A 24,178-nucleotide genomic window follows, 5' to 3' on the forward strand; every position below is an offset into this window, starting at 1 on the left:
CCATTTCCTACTGTCCTCCAAAAAATTCAAGAAACAGTGCAGAGTTCGAATTTGGAGAGAGTGCATCTTACAACGATGCAGGATTTGCATAATATTGCAGCTGCGTATAACCTGTCTTCAAAGTCAGTCAGACATTCAAATGATGCGATCAGCGTTGAAGCTTGGGTGCAAGAAGTGTAGCAAAGTGACAATCCATGTGTATTGTTCTATAAGCCTCATGAAACAATTAATGATCTGTACCCTGAACTGAAAGTGAAGACTTTGCATTAATTATAATGAACAACGCACAAGGCGAAATATTAACAAAATATGGAGATGACTGTATTTGTGTCGATGGAACTCATGGCCTAAATGGCTATGATTTTGAAGTTACAACATTACTTGTACTGGATGATATGAGGCAAGGATTTCCATGTGCTTTCCTCATATCCAACAGGAATGACTCAGATGTTTTGAGTATATTTTTCAATTGTGTTAAGTCTCAGGTTGGACAGATTTCCCCAAAAGTATTCATGACGGACCTGGCAGAATCGTATAGTATCGCTTGGAACAAAACCATGGGACATCCTGAAATGAGACTTTTCTGTACCTGGCACGTCGATAGAGCCTGGAGGGCCAAGATTAAGAGCAAAATTAGAAGTTTGGACAAGAGAAACGAGGTGTACAAACTTGTTAAATCGTTAATGCAGGTAAGAGATGTTGCTGTGTTTCAAGAATCGTTGGTAAAAGCATTGCAGAAACTCAACAGCGATCCAGAGACTTCAGAATTTGGTCACTATTTCAAGACGTATTATGAAAAAAATGTGAAGTGTTGGGCATATTGTCATAGGATGCGATCTGGACTCAACACAAACATGCACCTGGAGAGCATGCATAAGACATTGAAATATATACATGCTAATGCAAAGCAGGTAAAACGTTTGGACAAAGGTATATCTGCTTTGATGTCGCTTGTAACAGCAAAGCTGTTTGACAGGCTCATTGTCAACGTGAAAGGGAAGCTAACAAGTAAAATGAAAAACATTCGCCGTAAACACAAATGCAGCATTCTGATGAATAAGGACTCAATTAGGAAGGTAGGCAGAGGTTGGGAAGTACCAGCCACAAAATCACATGAAGTTTACCTTGTACAAGAAAATAATATCTTCTGTAACTGTAAATTAGTGTGCACTGACTGTAAAGTGTGCATTCATAGGTATTCCTGCACGTGTATTGATTATAGCATTAAGTTAAATATGTGCAAGCATATACATAATGTTTGCCAACTAGACAGTACAGAACAAAATCCTTTTGAAATTTCTGAATTACAAGATGCAGTAGCTACAGATGTTGGAGATATGTCTTGCATTAATGAGAAAGAAGTGATTTTGAAGCAAGTAAGTGGAAATGCTAATTCCTGCACCCCAGAAGCATTGGCAGAAGAGAAGAGAAAAATTATTTCTAGGTTTTCAGAAATTGTTTCTGGTATGTCAGCTACTGAAGTTCAGCTGGCTAACAAAATGGTGACTTCGTTGAAGGTTAATGTAGGTGCTGTTCGCACCAGTAGTGGTATCTCTTTCATTATCCCACAAAGAAGTCTCAAGAGGAAACTTTTGCCCCAGAGGAGGCTGTTTTCAACAAAGAAGACAAGTTCTTCAAAACGCATATCCATGGCAGTTCCTAATGCAGAAGAAACCAACAACATCCTGAGAACACTTCTGGATGAAGATTTATAGCACATTAGCTAGCATGTTGGTCTCGTATTGTGGAACATGTTGGTTCTCTTCTGTGTCCTGCCATCCAGATTTAGGTTTTTTATTATTTCCCTAAATCACTGAAGGCAAATGCTGGGATGGTTCCTTTGAAAGGCCAAGGCAGATTTTCTTCTCTGTCCTTGAAAGTGCTACAGCTTGTGCTCTGTTTCTGATGACTTCACTGTTGACAGGATGTCAAACATCAATCTTCCTTACATCTTCACCATCCTCTGGTATGGCAGTTCTGCTGATGTGTGGGAAATTATGCACTGCCAGGAACTGATGCTGCTTTTGCCACCTGCCTAGAATGGTAGCATTGCTAGGTCACTCCGCTCCCAAGCCGAGCTGGGCAGTGATGACTGTGATTCAGGCTCAGTGTAATACCTGTTGATGACTATGCATTTGTCACCCATCCCTAAATTAAAACAGAGTAAGTTACAATCATCAACTTGTAATATATATTTATTTTTTATCCAGCTAGATGAGTAACACACATACAACTGTTAAACAGGTTAAATATTTTCTTATTCTAGCTGGGAAAATATCTACATCTGATTGTTCACAATCAATTTTCCTGATAATGTAACTCATTTACCTAAAAATAAATTTCATAAATAAATATTATTTCATGATCCGTATAAACACATGGAGGTGGAATTAGGAATGAGTGGATAAGTCATTCTGATATACAACTCAGCTGAAAGCCTTTTTGATTCCACTTTGTAGTATATATTTTACTTTTTTTTAAAATCCCCTATTTCAAAAGTTATCTGTAACCAAATGTCTCATATTCCAGAATGTTTTATTTTTAACTGGTTGTTATTTCCATAATACTGGCACATAGTTTGTACCCCTAATTTATCAGGGAACAAAAATGCCTTTTGTGTTTGGAAACAAGTAATAATTTGAAACTTGTCATTAATCCAAGTAACATCCTGACACAGATGCTAACAGAGTAGATACTAAGTCTCACTGGCTGTCTGCTGGATGCAGATATTGATTGATTGTTTGAATGGGGAGAGGGATCAAATGGTGATGCCATCAGTCCCAAGTTCCCAAATGTCAGAGGCTGCAGGAGCAAAAAACCAACAGCACAGTCTAGTCGATGGCAAAAGAAAACAGTCAAAGATGCAGAAGGAACCCTGGGGTTGCAGGAAGAATAAAGAACAGGAGTAGGGGGAGATCATAATGTGCCTCACTCATGCTATGTGCAACAGGGTGCTGGAATCACTGCAAACCCACGCCGGTCCCCACATCATACCATGACTGTGACAATCGAGACAACACCAGGGGAAGATGACACAAGAAGAGGGGGTGGGGAGGAAACAGCACAAAATTCCAAACAAAATGGAGAGAAATGGGGGCGGGAAACCTGGCCGGAATGAAGGCAATGATGAAGGCCTCCAGTTATGGAAGAAAATTCAGGTACTTAAATATAGGGGACAAACCACTTTTAGGATGATAACCGAAGACAGATGTAACTACGCAAGGTCGTCTGCTAACATCTGTAACAATGAAGAGTGGAAGAGCATGTTTAATGCGAAACGCCAAAAGATGGGGGAGTCTAGTAAAATATGGATTACAGTGAGGGGTGGGGGGCGGGGGCAGATCATTATGGAGTAAGAGGCTTGAGTCAACCTGGTATGACCAATACAAAGCTAGCAGAGGATGGTAGATCCACTGTAGGCCATGCGGTACGAGTCCCCTTATTGCAAGAAGTTTATTGGGAAGGTGGTGGACTCAAAGAGTCAGCCCAAGACTGAGCAAAAAGGAATCTGATGTTAAGCAATACGGTTTCACATCACACTGATAAACCATAACCTTGACACCCGAATAAAGTGGTCATTATCAATGTGGTTGTCCTTACAGCCTTTCTGAACAAAATGAACGCCTTGCCATTCCAGACTGCCCTGAAGTTCACCAGTTTGGAAGATGAGGTCACTATGAGAAATGACACCCTGAAACATATTCAAAGGCTATTGAGGAGTAATTGACATCAAAATGCACTACTCAGCCACACCAATGGCCACCTGGAATATGAGCTGTTGCTGAGAGTTCCAATGCTCCAGAACGACAAGCCACTACTCCTAGGCATACACAGGGAGGTAGCAGCTCAAGTATCAGAACTGTGATCCCTGTGTTGTCAGAGGACACAAGCAAACGAGTACATAACACCCCAAGCACATGAAATGGGTACCATGCTAGCTGTAGAGCATGAAAAGGACAATGGCTTCAGGTAAAAAATGGAAGAGCTGGTAAGGCCACATGCCAAAGACTTCATGTATGGTGGTGTTCCCCTTGTGGCTCACACCATGGAGACCAAATTTAGAGGAGTTCAAACTCCAAAGAGGGACCAAACACTCCAAATAGGAAAGTGAAAAGCAAGAAGAATAAAACTGCAAGAGATAGCAAAAAACCACGATTGCCAGGCCAGTGTAAGCAAGGAAACAGAGATATAAAGAAAGGGAAGAGGGAAAGAAGTGAGGACAGGGATGGATGAGCACGGGAGAGTTAATGCAGCCTGGAAAAGTAGAAAGGATTCAATTACTAGGAGCCTTATGTGCTCCATGCACAAACTCACAAAATAGTTATGACCTCACAAAATAGTTATGACTCCTCTCACTGGGGAATGGGGACGGGGGATGGAGGGATGGATGCAGATATGGAAACATGATCCTGTAATGTTAAAGATAAATAAATAAACTTTTAAATACCTGAGTGTTAGTGGATTTGCTCCAAATATCCACTGGCCAAACTGCAAACCTGGGGTACAGAGGTCCAACTGGCCTTCCTGACAAGTCTATTTCTCATGCACCACCATCCATTGGAGCAGACAAACTATCCAACACTGTTGACACCATTATAGTGGCATGCTGTATTGCCATGCTAGGTGTCAGTCATGACAAAGCATCATAGTGTACACAGCTAGTCACTGCTTACTCTAGAGTCCTGCAAATAAATATTAAATTTACTAAGCATATACGAATTCTGAGAACTCACAACTCATCTCAAAAATGTACATAACATAGAATCAGTCTCTTACCTAGAGTGAAACGAAATGACCGTATAGCATTTCTGTCCGGGAGATCCTATGCAGAACCATTCGGCTGCCTACTGCAAGTCTTCACCAGATGATGCCACTTTGGTGATTTGCATTTGAAAAAAAGGTAAAATGGTGATAATGGCAACACATAACCCAGCCCCCGAGAGGCTAGACTCTCCAACTTGGACAGGAATTGCACCTGAGACCCTGCGTACCTATCAGTCTCTCTAACCACACAGCTACTGGGACAGACATAGCTAGCTAAGGTGGCATGTTGAATGTGTTGCTGCCATTTTCAGTGACACTTGCTGTGTCACACAGACAAACCGACAGGCCCTGAAAGTAAATATTAAACCAGAGTGCAGACATAGTGCATTGGAACAGAACAGTAACATTGAGCATATGTGAATTTAGTGATGAGTCACAGGGCATTTCTGTATAGTGCATAACACTGAATTAATCTCATACCTGGTGTGCTGTGTGGAAGCTCTTGCTTTCATGGTTTATCGAAAGCACCGTTCTAAACTCATTCACTGACAGGTCCTGTAAGTAAACATTAAATCACAATGCAGGCATTGAGTATTGGAACAGGAAAGAAATATTGGACATACATAAATATAAGGATGACCCATGAGGCATTTCAGTATTGTGCCTAACACAGAATTAATCTCATACCTGGTGTGGTGTGAGGAAGCTCTTGATGCCATGGCATACCAAAACCTTGCTGATCACACTCAGTGTCAGGCTCTGTAAGTAAACAATTAAACAGTAAATCACAATGCAGGCATTGTATATTGGAATAGGGAAGCAACATTGGGCATATATGAAGATAGAGATGTCTCACAAGGCATTTCAGTATTGTACCTAACACAGAATTAATCTCATACCTGGTGTGGTGTGTGGAAGCTCTTGCTGCAATGGCATACCAAAACCTTGCTGATCACACTCAGTGTCAGGCTCTGTAAGTAAACAATTAAACAGTAAATCACAATACAGGCATTGTATATTGGAACAGGGAAGTAACATTGGGCATACATGAATATAGAGATGTCTCACAAGGCATTTCAGTATTGTGTGTAACACAGAATTAATCTAATACCTGGTGTGCTATTTTGGACCTGTTGCTGCATTGATTGACTCAAAGTTTGTTGCACATACGAACTGACAGGTACAGGATTATAAATCATGTTCCATGCATAGAACAGAAAAATTGCACTGGAGATGTGTGAAATAGAAGATATATCACATGCAGTGTGGCCCATTTCATGGAATTACCATCACATACCAGGTGATGCTTGTTGCATGTCTCACTGCTGTGTGTGCCACTGTTTTTTCACTCAGTAATTCTAATGGTATACTTAATCTGCCATACAGAGAAAGCACGTTATTCTCCAAGCATTTACTCAATGCGGCATATTAAATTTTCATCAGTGTTATAGCAGCCTATTACTTGTGAGTCATCTGTGTAGAGGATGGTATCAGACTGAACAAAGCATGACATATCATTGTGTACTCTAAGTTCAAACTTATTTGCAGGTTCCAGCAATACTGATAGAATGACTGAGTGGAAATACAGCAGCACACCACAGCAAATAAAAAATAATTTAACTCTGCTAACCCAGGAATTGTTCACTTCACCACAAAAAAAGGCTGTGGAATGTTTATGTGAAATACAATATTTGATAAAAAAAATGTGTCAAAAAGATATGTGTACCAGTAATTAAAATGATATCGTGGAGTTAACAATGCAGGATACTAAGTAACAAAACAAAATCATGAACACCATAAATAATATCACTGATTAAATTTTAAAAAAATATATCTTGTGCATATTTTATTTCAATCATCACCTAATGTATTATTTTTTGGGGTTCTCAGAAAACTAATTTCCTCAATGCTTTTAGACTACAAAAAATACTATCCGAGCCATAGTGGGAGCTGAAACATAACACACAGGTTTTTCAGTGAGAGTGATTCAGCCAGAGACTAGAACTACATGAAAAAACTCCACATAACATGAACATGAAATTTATAAATAAAATCTGAAAGGGGAAGTATGACAAAATAGTAATAATAATACTGAAGCACACATGGTAAAATATCTGAAGGATATTGATACTATATCATACTGTATAAAATGTACCGAATGATAATGATGTCAAGTAGCAGCCCTATCTGTCTAAAAAAGTAACACCATATGCACTACCACAATAGATTATTGCCTTCGGTGATAACCATGTATTGTCTACCTGAAGGAGTAACTACATATGTATTATAACCTAGATTATGGTTATCAGTTTGTATAAAGAGATGGAATTGATAGGGAACTTATGTCTCTATCTTCATTTGTATGAGGCATGTTATGTAATGATAAAATTTTGAAGTGATTTTCATGTCAGAATGTTCATACTACATCCCAATGTAGAACTAATCACAACAGATTTGGGCACATGAACATTTAAAATATTTTAATATTAAATGCAAATAGTTGCAAATTAATGGTACAGACCTCCATCCAGAAGTGTTCTCAGGATGTTGTTGGTTTCTTCTGCATTAGGAACTGCCATGGATATGCGTTTTGAGGAACTTGTCTTCTTTGTTGAAAACAGCCTCCTCTGGGGGCAAAAGTTTCCTCTTGAGACTTCTTTGTGGGATAATGAAAGAGATACCAATACTGGTGCGAACAGCACCTACATTAACCTTCAACGAAGTCACCATTTTGTTAGCCAGCTGAACTTCAGTAGCTGACATACCAGAAACAATTTCTGAAAACCTAGAAATAATTTTTCTCTTCTCTTCTGCCAATGCTTCTGGGGTGCAGGAATTAGCATTTCCACTTACTTGCTTCAAAATCACTTCTTTCTCATTAATGCAAGACATATCTCCAACATCTGTAGCTACTGCATCTTGTAATTCAGAAATTTCAAAAGGATTTTGTTCTGTACTGTCTAGTTGGCAAACATTATGTATATGCTTGCACATATTTAACTTAATGCTATAATCAATACACGTGCAGGAATACCTATGAATGCACACTTTACAGTCAGTGTACACTAATTTACAGTTACAGAAGATATTATTTTCTTGTACAAGGTAAACTTCATGTGATTTTGTGGCTGGTACTTCCCAACCTCTGCCTACCTTCCTAATTGAGTCCTTATTCATCAGAATGCTGCATTTGTGTTTACGGCGAATGTTTTTCATTTTACTTGTTAGCTTCCCTTTCACGTTGACAATGAGCCTGTCAAACAGCTTTGCTGTTACAAGCGACATCAAAGCGGATATACCTTTGTCCAAACGTTTTACCTGCTTTGCATTAGCATGTATATATTTCAATGTCTTATGCATGCTCTCCAGGTGCATGTTTGTGTTGAGTCCAGATCGCATCCTATGACAATATGCCCAACACTTCACATTTTTTTCATAATACGTCTTGAAATAGTGACCAAATTCTGAAGTCTCTGGATCGCTGTTGAGTTTCTGCAATGCTTTTACCAACGATTCTTGAAACACAGCAACATCTCTTACCTGCATTAACGATTTAACAAGTTTGTACACCTCGTTTCTCTTGTCCAAACTTCTAATTTTGCTCTTAATCTTGGCCCTCCAGGCTCTATCGACGTGCCAGGTACAGAAAAGTCTCATTTCAGGATGTCCCATGGTTTTGTTCCAAGCGATACTATACGATTCTGCCAGGTCCGTCATGAATACTTTTGGGGAAATCTGTCCAACCTGAGACTTAACACAATTGAAAAATATACTCAAAACATCTGAGTCATTCCTGTTGGATATGAGGAAAGCACATGGAAATCCTTGCCTCATATCATCCAGTACAAGTAATGTTGTAACTTCAAAATCATAGCCATTTAGGCCATGAGTTCCATCGACACAAATACAGTCACCTCCATATTTTGTTAATATTTCGCCTTGTGCGTTGTTCATTATAATTAATGCAAAGTCTTCACTTTCAGTTCAGGGTACAGATCATTAATTGTTTCATGAGGCTTATAGAACAATACACATGGATTGTCACTTTGCTACACTTCTTGCACCCAAGCTTCAACGCTGATCGCATCATTTGAATGTCTGACTGACTTTGAAGACAGGTTATACGCAGCTGCAATATTATGCAAATCCTGCATCGTTGTAAGATGCACTCTCTCCAAATTCGAACTCTGCACTGTTTCTTGAATTTTTTGGAGGACAGTAGGAAATGGGATTCCTGCAGCAATGTCATCAGCTATCTTCATCCGTTCTTTTTCCGTCAGGTTGAGATGACTTAGGTCCAGATCGTGACCAACGTGAGTGGACACAAAAGTAACGTGGCATTTTCCTTCTTTGTATTGCACTTTAATCTCTGCAGGGCACTTGCCATTAATTTTGTTGCTTCCTGTCAATTTCAGATGTCTTCTCCCATCACCTTTGGAGGTAAACTGACCTGAGCGATGGCAAACGTAATAACATGTGGAGCCCTCATCGTAAAATTTAGTGCCACAGCTTTTAATGAATTTGGAATGTGTAGCACATTCCATTTCTTCTTTCCATTTTAAAAATTCTTCTTCACTGGAGAATTCCAGGGCTTCTGGTTTCGCACATAATCCGTGTGCAGACTGAAAATGATCGATCCAGCACTTTTTTGAATCGGTTTCAAATGCACACATTGTACACTTAAACCCTTGCTGTTGCGGTTGGCCATGAATATTTTGTTGGTGGCGTTTTAAACTACCTTTACAAGTAAAATCCTTGTCGCATATGTAGCATTGGTATGTACACGAAGGTTCCTTATCTGTAACAGGAGGCATCATTTCGCTCAGCTTCTGTGGATGGACTGTGGACATATGCCTCTTCAGAGTCTTGCGGTAACTAAACTCGTTGCCGCAAACTTCACACTTAAAAGAACTCATTATTAGACACTATTACTACACACGAAACGCTCTTCACACGAATAGTTCACACACAGACGGTACACGATAAAACACACCCAAAACACTTTGAACACTATAAAACAATTTTAACACTTTTCACACGCAATACACGATGAAACACTTCTAACAAGCAAAACACTTCACACGCGAAATATGTTAAATAAATCGGCTAAAAGAACAATGCTCTACCGCAACGTGCAGCCGAACGCGGAAACCACATGGGTCAACTGAAACGATGCCCAGTCCACGAACAAAGACTGGGAAAACCGGTGGTGAACCGGTGGCCGGTGGGGGTGAGTGCCGGGGGTTAACCGGTGGCCGGTGGGGGTGAGTGGGCGGGACTTGTTCCGGGTGAAATCCTAGCGCTAACGTTTCCTCTAATGGTGGGGGGTGGCGAGGACGCAACGGCCTCGGTTGTAACCGCCTCCTTGGTGGCCTTGTGTCTCCGTCTAGCTATATCACCGCGACTCCAATTCTTGATGTAGCTGCAGCCGCGGTAATTCGCCGCATGAGCGCCGCCACAATTGGCGCAGCAGCGTGTGGCGTCTTTCTTCGCGCAGTGGCGCGAATCGTGTGCTTGCGCACAACGAAGGCACGCCACTGCATTACGACAGTACTGGGCTACAGAGTAATGCATCTGTAGTACTTACTTGAATAGAAAAATGTTAAAAAATAAATCAATCGAATTTATTAAAGGACTTACAGAGAGCTGAAGGGAAGGTATAGTGTTTGAATTTTGGGCGGGTGGGCAAGGCTGTGACCTGTGTAGAAAGATGTTCTCGAACCGACCGTGCACAAGTAACCTTCGCAGTGGACACACGGCTCACTGCGGATGCTCATTGACGTTTCAAACCCGTAAGCATGCAAACACACACGGCGCACAAACTGAAGGCTACAAAAGTTCTTCGTGGTAAGAATTAATTTCAAAGCTGTCACGTTGGGGTTAGCGAGGACGTAGGGAGTACAGGTAGATCAGACTCGTAAGGCTCGTTCGAGTAAAGGTACAGGGTGATCAGTCGTTAACGGGGATGTCAACACTGGAGATCACGGACATAGTTCGTGCACCACATGGATTATACCCCAAAAAGAGGAGCGACGTACGACGAGTTTGTAAGCTTACGTGTCTCGTCCCTATGCAGATACGAACCTTGGACTTTCAGGAAAAAGACAGTATGTAGCATATGTCACTCGTATTGGCGGGAAAGGAATTGCGTGTTGCTTTGCGGCGCTGGCGCTCGTCCTGCTCCCACGCACCGCACTGCACCGCAATCACACACAGCGCAAACGGCATCGATTGGTACCTGCTGGACGCTTTGCGTTCATTTTCGTGATAGTGTTAGTACTGAAAAATAGAAAATGACTAGCTAACGATCTAATTGCCCAGAATCTGCAAAAAATAAATAAATAAACAAATAAATAAAATAAACTTTCGTTTAGCAGACGAGACCTTCTGCTATATCTGAAAGTGAAATTGTAAAGTAAAAAATCGTATTTATGTCCAAAGTCTGACTTGAAAGTGGCCTAAGGCCGAAATCTGGATCATATAACACCAAAATAAAAATTATTAGTCAAATGGCGGCCGCATCATTCAAAAAACTGTCTCGTAACATCGGTTTTTATGTTTGTGTGCTGCTGATTGGAAATCTGTGTACTTCGTTTTAAAAGTCGGTGCCTACTAGCAAACGTCTTGCTGAATTCTATGGTGAACGTCGAAGCTCTTTACGCGATGTACGCCGTGCAGGAAGTTACACGGTCGGCTGATCCCCTCCCTACAGGTGCGGTAGCTCTCAGCACCCGTAAGCGCCCGAGTAACGAACAGGAACAGGAACGCGCACCCCCGGAGCACTCGCGGCCTCCTGCGACGAAGTTAGTGCGACCAGCACTGTGCGACGTGGCGGTGGCGGAAGTCAGTCGGTGTCTCCGTCAGTGCGCGGCAGGCAGCGGACACCTCAACTTCCACTGTGCGCAGGTCAGCTTCACAACACCTCCGGTTAGTCCGTGCGAAGTGCTGGAACATCTGGGACATAGACTCACTACACTGTTGTAGTCACGTGAGTGCCGTTGCTGTGAATGCCATCGATCCTCACGATGAACTCTGAAAGATAGCTGGAAAACTGGGTTACTTAGACACTAGCGCGACGTATGACGTGACGATCGGTTCGTAATTACTGAACACGTGTCTGTCAGCGATCCTTGTTGTGCTACCGCCGCTCAACACAATTACAGGCTGTTAACTACTGCATAAGTTACTCGCTATACGTTCTTCCGTACAAGATACTACACTCCTGGAAATGGAAAAAAGAACACATTGACACCGGTGTGTCAGACCCACCATACTTGCTCCGGACACTGCGAGAGGGCTGTACAAGCAATGATCACACGCACTGCACAGCGGACACACCAGGAACCGCGGTGTTGGCCGTCAAATGGCGCTAGCTGCGCAGCATTTGTGCACCGCTGCCGTCAGTGTCAGCCAGTTTGCCGTGGCATACGGAGCTCCATCGCAGTCTTTAACACTGGTAGCATGCCGCGACAGCGTGGACGTGAACCGTATGTGCAGTTGACGGACTTTGAGCGAGGGTGTATAGTGGGCATGCGGGAGGCCGGGTGGACGTACCGCCGAATTGCTCAACACGTGGGGCGTGAGGTCTCCACAGTACATCGATGTTGTCGCCAGTGGTCGGCGGAAGGTGGACGTGCCCGTCGACCTGGGACCGGACCGCAGCGACGCACGGATGCACGCCAAGACCGCAGGATCCTACGCAGTGCCGTAGGGGACCGCACCGCCACTTCCCAGCAAATTAGGGACACTGTTGCTCCTGGGATATCGGCGAGGACCATTCGCAACCGTCTCCATGAAGCTGGGCTACGGTCCCGCACACCATTAGGCCGTCTTCCGCTCACGCCCCAACATCGTGCAGCCCGCCTCCAGTGGTGTCGCGACAGGCGTGAATGGAGGGACGAATGGAGACGTGTCGTCTTCAGCGATGAGAGTCGCTTCTGCCTTGGTGCCAATGATGGTCGTATGCGTGTTTGGCGCCGTGCAGGTGAGCGCCACAATCAGGACTGCATACGACCGAGGCACACAGGGCCAACACCCGGCATCATGGTGTGCGGAGCGATCTCCTACACTGGCCGTACACCACTGGTGATCGTCGAGGGGAAACTGAATAGTGCACGGTACATCCAAACCGTCATCGAACCCATCGTTCCACCATTCCTAGACCGGCAAGGGAACTTGCTGTTCCAACAGGACAATGCACGTCCGCATGTATCCCGTGCCACCCAACGTGCTCTAGAAGGTGTAAGTCAACTACCCTGGCCAGCAAGATCTCCGGATCTGTCCCCCATTGAGCATGTTTGGGACTGGATGAAGCGGCGTCTCACGCGGTCTGCACGTCCAGCACGAACGCTGGTCCAACTGAGGCGCCAGGTGGAAATGGCATGGCAAGCCGTTCCACAGGACTACATCCAGCATCTGTACGATCTTCTCCATGGAAGAATAGCAGCCTGCATTGCTGCGAAAGGTGGATATACACTGTACTAGTGCCGACATTGTGCATGCTCTGTTGCCTGTGTGTATGTGCCTGTGGTTCTGTCAGTGTGATCATGTGATGTATCCGACCCCAGGAATGTGTCAATAATGTTTCCCCTTCCTGGGACAATGGATTCACGGTGTTTTTATTTCAATTTCCAGGAGTGTATTTCTCGCACCACGTCTTAGGCACTGACGAATGCTTTAGTTTCCTGTTAGTCCTCCTCCTGGTGAGCGTGTACTCGGCAGCTGGTGACGATGTCCAAGTGCGACATTACTGCTTTGCTTCCGCTGCGACTCCGTCGTAGCTCGGTATTACTTCTGGCAATGCAGATGGATTTTCGACAAATTCCATTTCATTTCCCTCGCTATTCTGGGTCGGAACAGTGTTAAAGATCGGCGGCCCACCAGATGCTATCCTAGAGGAGTAGGCCGTGTGTCGGCACAGAAGTAGAGCGGCCTCTCCCGTGGCCCGGACCCCACACCCCACCCGTTGCGTACCTACCGCGCTTTGCACAGCAACACTCCCGCTTGTTTTCGTTGCGTCCGCAAGTTCACTCACAATCTCATCGAGGCCTTTTTATCGGGTTTGCTTTGATTCGTTAGTTTTAAAGTTATTACGGACGACAGAACGCGGAACTAAACTTTGTTTAGGTGTAGATAGGACGAAAGATGACAGTAGCAGACAGCACGCGACTGACACACGTGCCTCAGCACTGTACAGTCACATCGTAGTCAGAGCGCGTTGCTAGTTCTGCGTATTCTTGGCGCCTACTGAAATGGATAGTCACCTTGCAAATATGCACTGTCATAGAGTATGCTCGTATGGAAAAGTGACGATAAATAACGTAGTTCAGTTCTGTGTAGAAGAAAAACGGAAAGGTCTGCTTCGTTTCAAATATGTAAAAATCGGACATCCCTTGTTAATAGGAAGGACATTGTAGCATTGCGTGCACACTTTCTTAGAAGAATGAGAGAAAATAAGAAAGATACTAAAAAACTAAAATTTTGATCTGAAACCAAATTAGTTATTAGATCGCAAGAAAAGTTCTATTTCAATTTCGTACACTTGTCCCTAGAAGAAAGTGTTAATATTATATTACACCTTAATATTACATTACACATTCGCTAGACATTTTTTGTCATTGACTAAGGTTTCCACTAGAATATATTAACATCGAAACTACCGCTGTGTCCTACATGCACAACTGCATTGTGCGAGCGTAAAGCAGGTTTTATTTTCCTGTTATTCATTTAGATTGTTACCCTGCAGACGTAAGGTAAAAGAATGTGTGTCCGTTTTATTTGCTGCACTTAGAAAAAGTACATGGAGAGCTATATTTAACCAGTCTTCCGACGCGAGACCTTAACACAGAAAGTGGAGTTGAGGAACCGTGTTAACATTTTGACTGAGCGCAGTTACACTGCTCGTACAACATTCGAACAACCGATAGTACACCGTGTCAGCACTTCGCACCCCCTGCGGGTCTGGGAGACAGAGTAGGCCCAAGGTATTCCTGCCTGTCGTACGAGGAGACTAAAAGGAGTCTCACTCTTTTCGTCATTATGAGTTCAGGTCCATTTCTATCCATTGACGTGCCACTTTCGAAATTCTACAGAAGTGCGGCCCATATGGGGAAGGACTCATTACGTGGTGCACAAGTGCCCTTAGATTCGATCTCCTGAATCTCTTGTCATAGCTTTGCATCTCCACCTGCTATTCAATTGTTTGGGCGAGGACACTTTCCAGGGTATGTCATTTTCTTCCATTGTCTCCTGTCCTCTTTCGTCCCCATGACAACATTGGATTTCTCTGCACCAAATATCGAGCGCAGTAGCCAGTCCATTGTGGTGGGGCCATCATGTACCCATTTGGTGGTAGCCGCCTGACAACACACGGATCGCGCTGCTGATGCCTGATCTGTAAATTTCCCACATATGCCAAGGAGTAGATGCCTGTCTTCCTGGGGCATCAGGACTCCTGGCAACAGCCATAATGCCAGTTGGCCTTTGCTGTGGCTGGGTGGCGCCCGTGGGGAGAGCCTCTTATGTGGCATCAGGGTGGATGACTGGCAATGAGGCTGACTAAGTCATCTCTCACTGGTGACAGTACGGCACCAGCAGTCTCTAAGAAGGCGGAGATAAAATACAATGGGAGGAACGTAGAGCTACAGAACGGAGCGAGCCATATTCGCCTCGCTTTTTAGTCTGTAGTAGAACCGTTAGGGACTCTGCTCTAAGGACTAAGCCTCAATTTTTCGTTGAACACTTTGAGGCTAAGTTTGGCGAAGTGACAGCGCTGTCAAAGACGCGAAACGGCGCAGTCTTGATTCAGACACCATCCCCAGTCCAATCCCGAGCAGGCGAGTGCCTGTGACAAGCTGGGTGGTATTCCTGTTTTCGTCACTCCCCATAAAAGCCTTAACATGGTTCAGGGGATTATTTTCGATGGTGACCTCCTCTTGTAATCTGATGACAGGCTCCACGTCAATTTAGAACGGCGGGGTGTTCATCTCATCCGGTGCATTTACAGGGGACACAGACAACGAGATTGTTACTGGCGCCTTCATCTTGGCCTTTGAGGGTGATTCATTGCCTGAAAAGGTGATGGTTTACCACTGTGACGTTAAATCATATGTCCCTGCCCCTATGTAGTACTTTAAGTGCTGGAAGTTGGGGCACATGTCTTCTCACTGCAATTCCAGTGCCACATGTCGAGACACCAGACGTCCACTGCATCCCGATACTCGATGTGCGCCACCTACAACTTGCATCAGCTGTGAAGAGAACCACAGCCCCTGCCCGCCAGACTCCAAAACGGGCGGAAAATTATGGACAAAAAGACCCTGGACTGGTTGACTTACACAGAGGCTAAACGTAAATTCGGAAGATTTCACCCCATTTGGTTGAGGTCAACATATGCTGCAGCTACATCACCATTGTCATCCCAAGTGCAAGTAGTTCCTCACTATGTGCCACGAACAGTGGGCCCTCTGGGCCACCAGAAGACATCGGCCCCATTGGTGGTGGGGGGCAGATCTTCCTCCGTTGCTCCCAAAGCCCCTACTTCGGAAGCAAGGACCCCCAGGTGCAGGGGACATCGGTCCCCTCCCCTCGCGTGGAATCAGTTGCCCTCTGCCAGCTCCTCATTGGCCACACTTGGCTGACCCATGGTTACCTTTTGCATCGGGAAGATCTGCCTCAGTGTCAGTGTGCCATGTGGTTGACAGTGGCACATATTCTGGTGCACTGTCCCACTTTGACTGCCCAGCGACGAAATCTTGGGTTACGGGATTCGTTGCCGCTCAATTTATCTGACAACACCTCATTGGCTAATTTAGTTTTACGTTTTATTCGTGAGGGTCGGTTTTATCACTTAATCTAATTTTAGAGCATGTCCTTTGTCTCTCTGTGCACTCCACTCTAGCCAGCCGCTGTGGCCGATCAAACAAACAAACCAAACAATCAACACCTCACTCATACGCTGCTTATACGTGTTACAGCAGAAAGACAATTTAACAAACACCACACGGACCCCCTCTTGCGACATAGTCTGTAGGAAATGAGTTCCTAAAGTACGGGCGCTGAAACTTTAGATTTCTTGTAAAAGTGCACCAAGGGGTAACCACATATGGTTAATCTCAGCACGCATATCGTATTTATTTCCTGATATATCAAAAAAGAGAAATGTGGAAAAATCTTACGTTCACTACCAGGTGACCTTGGTGATGTTCTTAAATTTTCTCTCTGTTGGATGGTGCAACACGACAACGATAGAATGTTTGGGTGACAGGCATGAATACAGCCAGAGGGATGCAGATCCCCAGACTGTAGAACCTGTATGTAGTTCGAAAATGCATTGCATTTTTTAAGTGATATGCCACATAGCAACTACTGTGTGTGATCATTCTTTATCGTTCATCATCCTCCCTTCCCTAAAACCCACTGGATGTATCACAGAACCTCTGCTTCAAGGCCTACATGGCATAGAGATATATAGCATTACAAACACTCTTTGATAAAATGAGAAACATCTAGCGATAGTATGAGGGACTTGAAAATATCGGCTTAATACCACGTTGCTTAGCTGAATCTCATTCCCAATTTGGTGGAAAATTATGATTTTATTAGAAGCTTACACTGCCGTCGACACACACATACCCTTCCAGTGAGTTAATACACATCTCGCCAATAACCGTCGGTATTCAATGTAGCGGTATTTGTGTGGAAGCAATACCACACCTGGATGTATAAGACTTGTACAATTAGTAACACACATCTCATTAGCGATACTTGGGTGCGCCTGTAGAACCAAGACTACTACTCACGCAGGATGACAGTAACGTAGTCGCTGCGATCATGTTTAATAGCTGGTAGCTTACAAAACGATTATGTACTCCCCCTGTGGGTTCCAGGGTTAGAATAGGCCTGAGGTATTCCTGCCTGTTGTAAGAGGCGACTAAAAGGAGTTTCACATGTTTTGATCTTCATGTGATGGTCCCCTGTAGGGCTGACCTCCATTTTTCAAAATTTTCGCAAAGAGTGAGCCTGTTGGGGAAGGGCACCTTACATGGTGCAACGTGTCCATCGTGCATTGAGATCTTTAGCCCACTTTCTCGTCGTCGCATTTCAGTCCCGCCCATTCTCCATCTCTTGGGCGAGGACACCTTCCTGGGTGCGTTTTTCTCTCTGCACTGTGCAGTGTCAGGTTATGTGTCAATGATGACCATGAACTTCTTTGCACCTGATATCCAGCACGTTAGGCAGTCCATTGGGGTGGGGCCATCTTATATCCTATTGGTTGTAACCCCTTGACCACACAGAGATCACTCTGCTGAATCCTGCACCTTTAACTCCCCACATATGCCAAGAGGTAGATGCCCACCCCCTGGGGCATCAGGACTCAAGGCAATGGGCATCCTGCCAGATGGCATTTGCTGCAGCTGGGTGGCGCCCGTAGGGAGGGCTCCTGGTTGGAGTGGGTGGCATCAGAGTGAATGACACGTGATAAAGCTTAGTCCATCATCTCTTGCTGGTGGTAAAACACCAGCCATCTCTAAGCATGGGAGGAACGTCAGGCTAAGGATGTCAGCAGATCTTATTTGCCCTGGTACCTTGTATGTTAGAGAGCTGATAGAGAATCTTCCATGACAGCGAAGCCTCAGTTTTTTGTTGAGCGTTTAGGACAAGTTTCGGGAGGTGGAGGGGTTGTCCAAATTGAAATCTGGGTCAGTCTTAATCAAAACAGCATCCTCTACACAGTCACGGGAGTTACTAGCTTGTGACAAGCTGAGGGATGTTTCCGTAACCATCGCGCCACATAAGAGCTTAAATGTGGCCTAGGGTATCATATTTCACAGGGACTTCTTTTTGCAGTCTGATGATGAGTTGCGCGTCAATTTAGAGCGGCGAGGTGTAAATTTCGTCTGGCATGTCCACTGCGGTCCGAGGGATAATCAGGTAGCCACCGGTGCCTTCATTGTGGCATTTGGGGTGATACATTGCCCAAGAAGGTCAAAGTGATTGTCTGCTACAGTGATGTAAAGCCCTGTTTCCCTTCAATATATGATTCTTCAAGTGCTGGAAATTTGGCCATATGTCTTAACGCTGCAATTCTAGCATCACATGCTGAGACTGCAGACACCCATCACATCTCAATACTCCATGTACACCACCTCCGATCTGTGTCAGCTGCGGAGAGCACCACTTGCCTGTCATTTAAATTGTTCAAACACTTGTGTCCACTTTGAGGTGTATTAAGATTTCAGAAATAAACAATATTCTTAAACTGTCTAAGCAATGCCTTATGCTTGCTGTATTAGCCTACCATCGTCAGGTCCTCTCAGTGCAGCAGGTTGACACTGACTGAGCGAATTTCCCTCAAGTTTCCAGATAGGGAGGGGTGTGGAAAGTGGGGGAGTGGTGGGGCTGAGGGTCCATTTGCTCCCTCTGGTGATGGTGTTGTGAACTTGGTCAGTTGGTCTGCGGACCTCAAGGTGAGCACACAAAATCTGATATTCATGCCAATAAAATTGTATTTCCTGCCGTTTTTAAAAAAATTACACAATTTTCAGGGCTGGGGGTCTATTGAGCTAGGTTAGTAGAGGTAGTCCTCTTGACCTATTTTTCTGCGGTTTTAGTGTGAAGTTGCCACATCTATGGCCACCATCTTGAATAAATTACCGACAATGCAGTGTGAGGTGATCCCAGTTTTGCCACACTACTGCAATATTCTTAGTTCGTCAAACTCAGAACTTCGTCATTCAGTCATTATTTTATGAAATAAAGCAAAACATAATTGTATTTTTTACAAGTTATAAAATACGACATGTGAGATTAATGGACGCTACAAACAATAGCTCTGAACGGTAATATCTTTGATTTTGTATCCAGAGTAACAGAGGAATTCACAAATGAAAACTCTTTGAATATTGGAATTTAATGGCAGACTGAACCTGTGTACTGGATGAGGATATGAACCAGCAGGGGTCTGTGGCCAAATGCAGCATGTGCTATTGAAGCAAAGTCTGTGGCTGAGCCATGTCTACACAATATCCTTTCATTTGGGAGTTCTACTCTCGCAAGATATGCTGTAAAGTACAGAAGGTGCCAGATGAGGTGGGCCATGAGTCACGCTTGGGTGGCTCAGTTGCTAGAGCATTCGCCCATGTTGAGCAGAGGTCCCAGGTTTGAGCCTCAGTCTGGCACACAGTTTTGATTTGCAAGGAAGTTTTAAATTAGTGCATGCTCTGCTGCAGAGCGAAGTTTCATTTTGGAAACTGGCAGAATCGTTTGAGAGAAATTCCATTTTTGTATTGTTGTTGTTATGTTTAGTATTATTTTTGTCATTGTTATAGTTAGTGTTAATACACATCGGTATAGACCAAAATAGAAGATGAGACTTTTGAATATTGTGAACATAGTTTACATCTAATCTGAAAGTTTGTGTATATAAAAAATTGTGTGTATGAATGAAGGCAAAGTTTGTGGATATTTAAACTTTCACTCTCAGCATTTCATTCTCTAGTGTTCTGCAGAAGACAATCCTACACTGAGTGAAGTTGAGCCAATGAAGAGTTCAAGCTAACTATAAATGTGAAAGCAAGTGCCAGTTTACTTCTTTCGTATTAATGGGTGCAATACTAGCATACACGCTCGAAACAATGCAAAGTAATCAGTCTCTGGAAAAGTTAGTAATTTTGTGATCGGAGTTTATAGAGGAGCTTGACATCAAGGCAGTAATGCTTAAGAGGAGACAATGGGTAGGAAGGTGTCAGGTGGGTACCAGACCAACACACATTCTGGTCACTCACTGCCTGGGATGAATGCCATTTTATCTACAAGACTGTATTACAACCTCCTCCAATTAAGTTGGGTGAATGAAGTCGGAACTGTCGGTCAGCCAACACTAGCGACTCACAACGATACACCTGCATAGCGTCCGGTGTTAACAACTTGTCCCCACTATAGTTAAGTTGAGCATCGTGTATGTTCCATGCGACCTGTGGGACGTAGTGCTTGTTCAGTGTATTGGTTCTGAACTGATAACAGGACGATGAACGAGCAACGTATCAATTTCAAGTCTTGTTTTAAGCTTGGGGAGATACCGAAAGAAACTCGTCCACTGCTGGTACGTGTTTATGGGATCAAGCACTGTGTATGCAGTGTGCTGGCCGCAGTGGATGGGCGGTTCTAGGCGCTTCAGTCTGGAACCGCGCGACCGCTATGGTCGCAGGTTCGAATCCTACCTTGGGCATGCATGTTTCTAATGTCCTTAGGTTAGGTAAGTTTAAGTAATTCTAAGTTCTAGGGGACTGATGACCTTATATGTTAAGTCCCATAGTGCTCAAAGCCATTTGAACCATTTGTATGAAGTGTGCCTAAGAGTGGTTCGCTGTTTTCGAGGAGGCTGGGAAAGTGTTTGACAGTCCTTATAGCGGACGACTGGTGACAGCTGTCAGTGACAAAAACATTGAGAAACTGAGGACGTTAACTGTGCAGATAATAGTGGATGAACTGCAGATGAAGCAGAATCTGTGTGTCAAATCCTTACCCATGAGTTAGGGAAGAGGAAAAAGTGTTGTGTTTGCCACATCACTCGACTGACAATCAGAAGCAGCCACATTCAGAGGCTTCACAGTATTTTGTCAAGATGGTGGATGTGACACCCAATTTCTCGAATCGTGTTGTCACTCAGTGTGAAACCTAGTGTCTCCAGTACCACTCTGAAACGAAATGGCAAAGCATGGAATGGCATTCTCCGACCGAAAAATCAATCATAAAAACGATGCTTGTCACCTTTTTCGATAGTCAGGGTATCATTTACAAGGAATTTCTACCTGAGGGAAGACGTTTAACGCTGCACAATACGTTGAAATTTGGACCTGTTTCATGCAACGGCTGTGGGGGGTACAACCCCAGTATGCACGACAAGGTTCCTGGTTTCTTGTTCACGACAACGCTCGCCCACACACAGCATCGTCAAAACATGGGGTGGTACAAATTGAACATCCACCATACTCAGCGGATCTCAATCCTCCAGACTTCTTCCTATCCCCTCGACTCAAACTCGCTTTGAAAGGAAAGAGATTTGATATTCCTGACATCCAACGAAACGGGACGCGGTTTTTGAACGGCATCCCAAAGGACGACTTTGTTCAAAGATTCTAGGACATGTATTGCGGACCTTCGCTGTGCATTGTTGTGGGAGGTGACCATTTTGGAGGACAGTAATGGAACTGTAGTGCATAATTAATCTACATTAAGGTTACAGGACCATTCACCGAACTTTGTCAGAGGTCGGTACGCAGCGATTATCATCCACTGTGATGGCTCAACACAAACCGCTTTGTGTATGTGCCACTTTCTGCACTGGCGGCTGAACTGATGGAGTGCCCTTAAATTTTACTGGCCGCCATTGTCAAGGAATTATGAACCTCTGAGGTTACAATACGATCTGATGCTGTGTTTTCAGGTAGATTAAAGTTTCACTTGTTCTACAGTGATAGTAACATCAATTCTAGATGCATTCGTGATGACTGTAGTCTTACAGGGTAGTTACAAAGAGAGTAAGATATGTCGTCTGCGTTTAATAGGCAACATCGGTTGTGCCCGGTAATTCTTTAACGGCCTGAAGATAGGAAAATAGCTCAGTGCGAGACTGGTGCTTTGTCAGTTGTATTCGAATAAGTATGTTCGAAATGTCTAACTGAATCGCCCTCTACTGATGATGAACGTATGCAGTCGGACGTTCTCATAAAATATTTCTTTCGAAGACTGCCCCCAGTAGTTTCCTCTAAATCGCCTTTCTCAACTATTCCACCCTGTCACAATAACTGGCACTATTCACGGTCTCTGGATGAGGAAATGTCTGACAGCACACTCTGTGCACTCAAAGACTCTGGCCATAACAAACACTGTCAGCTATCATTTCTCATCGAGGGGAGATGGGTTCCTTTCTTCGTCTCCTGAGCCACGTTACATAATAATTAAAGACCTTTGTCCCTTGTGGTGATACAGTACAGTACAGTACAGTACAGTACTAGAACACCCTCTGCCTGACACTGTAGTATGTGCTGAAGGGCGATTGTATTTACTTGGCTCTATTCACACCTGTAAGGTACTGTGGTGTTCACCTAGGTCAGGGCACGTTACACAGCCGATAGAGACGTGGAGACAGCGTGTAGTTTTAATTACACGGATACGACAGTATGCACAAGTCGACCGTTCGACATGACGTACGCGTTAATCTGAGGTAAATGTACATCACTGCCCTGACCTTTGCACATCTCATAAATCTTTTGTTTTTTATCGAATACCTTGCTAGAACCCAACACCAATTTGTGTGACATTATACTAGCTTCATAAATTTCCACTAGTCTGCGATGAGTTGCAGCTGGGAAAGTTTTCATCAAACACAAGAATCTCATTAGAATTAGCATTTCAGTCGCTGCCATTGTATCTGTGCTGCCATCTCCAAACTAAATTTCAGACTTCACTGGCACAGCTATTTGAACCAGCATTTGAAATCTTAATTGCCTTCTCTATCTAGCCATTGGACTGAATTGGCACGGGTTGTTTACACAACTGTGAGAAACCTCATTACCTTACATACTGAACCATCCTCGCATCTGTTTTTGGAGTAGAGTGACATAGTGGACCAACACGAAATGGAAGTGTTAGCAACATCGTATGGTATGACGTAAAATGACTCCTTGATATTGTGACAAAGTTAGCAACAATTGCTATATCAGTATCGTCCACAGTCCAATATACTTCCTCCCCTCCTGCAGTACGACATGATACGTTTCAGTTGGATTATGTCCAGGCGTTTGCGATGATGAATGCGGAAACCACCTTTGAATAATGATCAGCACATATTTCGCTGCATTTTCACCCGATACATCACGTGTAGGATGTACCGGGAATATATTCGACCAGTGACTTGTCTGTCGTCGGTACTCCGCCGGAACTGTCGACTATTTGTAAAATCAGGTAGAAACTACACGAAGAGAGATTTCCCGATAATTAATCGGATCTCTCCTGTCATCTGCCGTGGCAACTGTACGTCCTTCGCTCATCAGGCAGGGTCGTTCCAATTCTCTAAGCCAGAGAAAATATTCAGTGCTGTGGTCGTAATGGTTTGTGTATTGCAGAGGGCACAATAGAAAGATAGCAGTGTATGCCGTAGATTTGAATGGACACGAACCTCAAGATCACAAGATTTAAACTTGAGCTATTGAAGAGGGTATAAAGTTGGACATCTGGTGTCAGATCACACACTTTGCCAACTTATATTAAAGGCGACCCCCACTTCGTCCCCATCTTTCCCAACTGGGAATTGATAAGGGTCATCCAGGAAAACTCCACACAGACATTAACCAATTGTGCGAATTATATTCAAGGTCATGAAGTTGCTTGTTACAGGTCATGTGATATAATC

General features: G+C 43.9%; 1 protein-coding gene and 1 long non-coding RNA gene across 2 annotated transcripts; one reads left to right on the forward strand and one right to left on the reverse strand.

Moving 5' to 3' along the window:
• Positions 1 to 275: 275 nt before the first annotated feature.
• LOC124605880 lies at positions 276 to 1,715 on the forward strand. Its single transcript, XM_047137828.1, has one exon. It carries the CDS (start codon positions 276 to 278, stop codon positions 1,713 to 1,715), a length of 1,440 nt encoding a protein of 479 aa, XP_046993784.1.
• Positions 1,716 to 2,052: 337 nt separating this feature from the next.
• On the reverse strand, positions 2,053 to 4,949 carry LOC124605098. The gene is made up of 3 exons (XR_006978597.1): positions 4,777 to 4,949; positions 4,448 to 4,682; positions 2,053 to 2,148 (listed from the first exon to the last, which is right to left on the reverse strand). It is a non-coding gene; the product is annotated as an uncharacterized LOC124605098 (long non-coding RNA).
• Positions 4,950 to 24,178: the final 19,229 nt, after the last annotated feature.

This window comes from Schistocerca americana, chromosome 3, assembly GCF_021461395.2.
Source record: "Schistocerca americana isolate TAMUIC-IGC-003095 chromosome 3, iqSchAmer2.1, whole genome shotgun sequence".
NCBI classification, from domain to species: domain Eukaryota; kingdom Metazoa; phylum Arthropoda; class Insecta; order Orthoptera; family Acrididae; genus Schistocerca; species Schistocerca americana.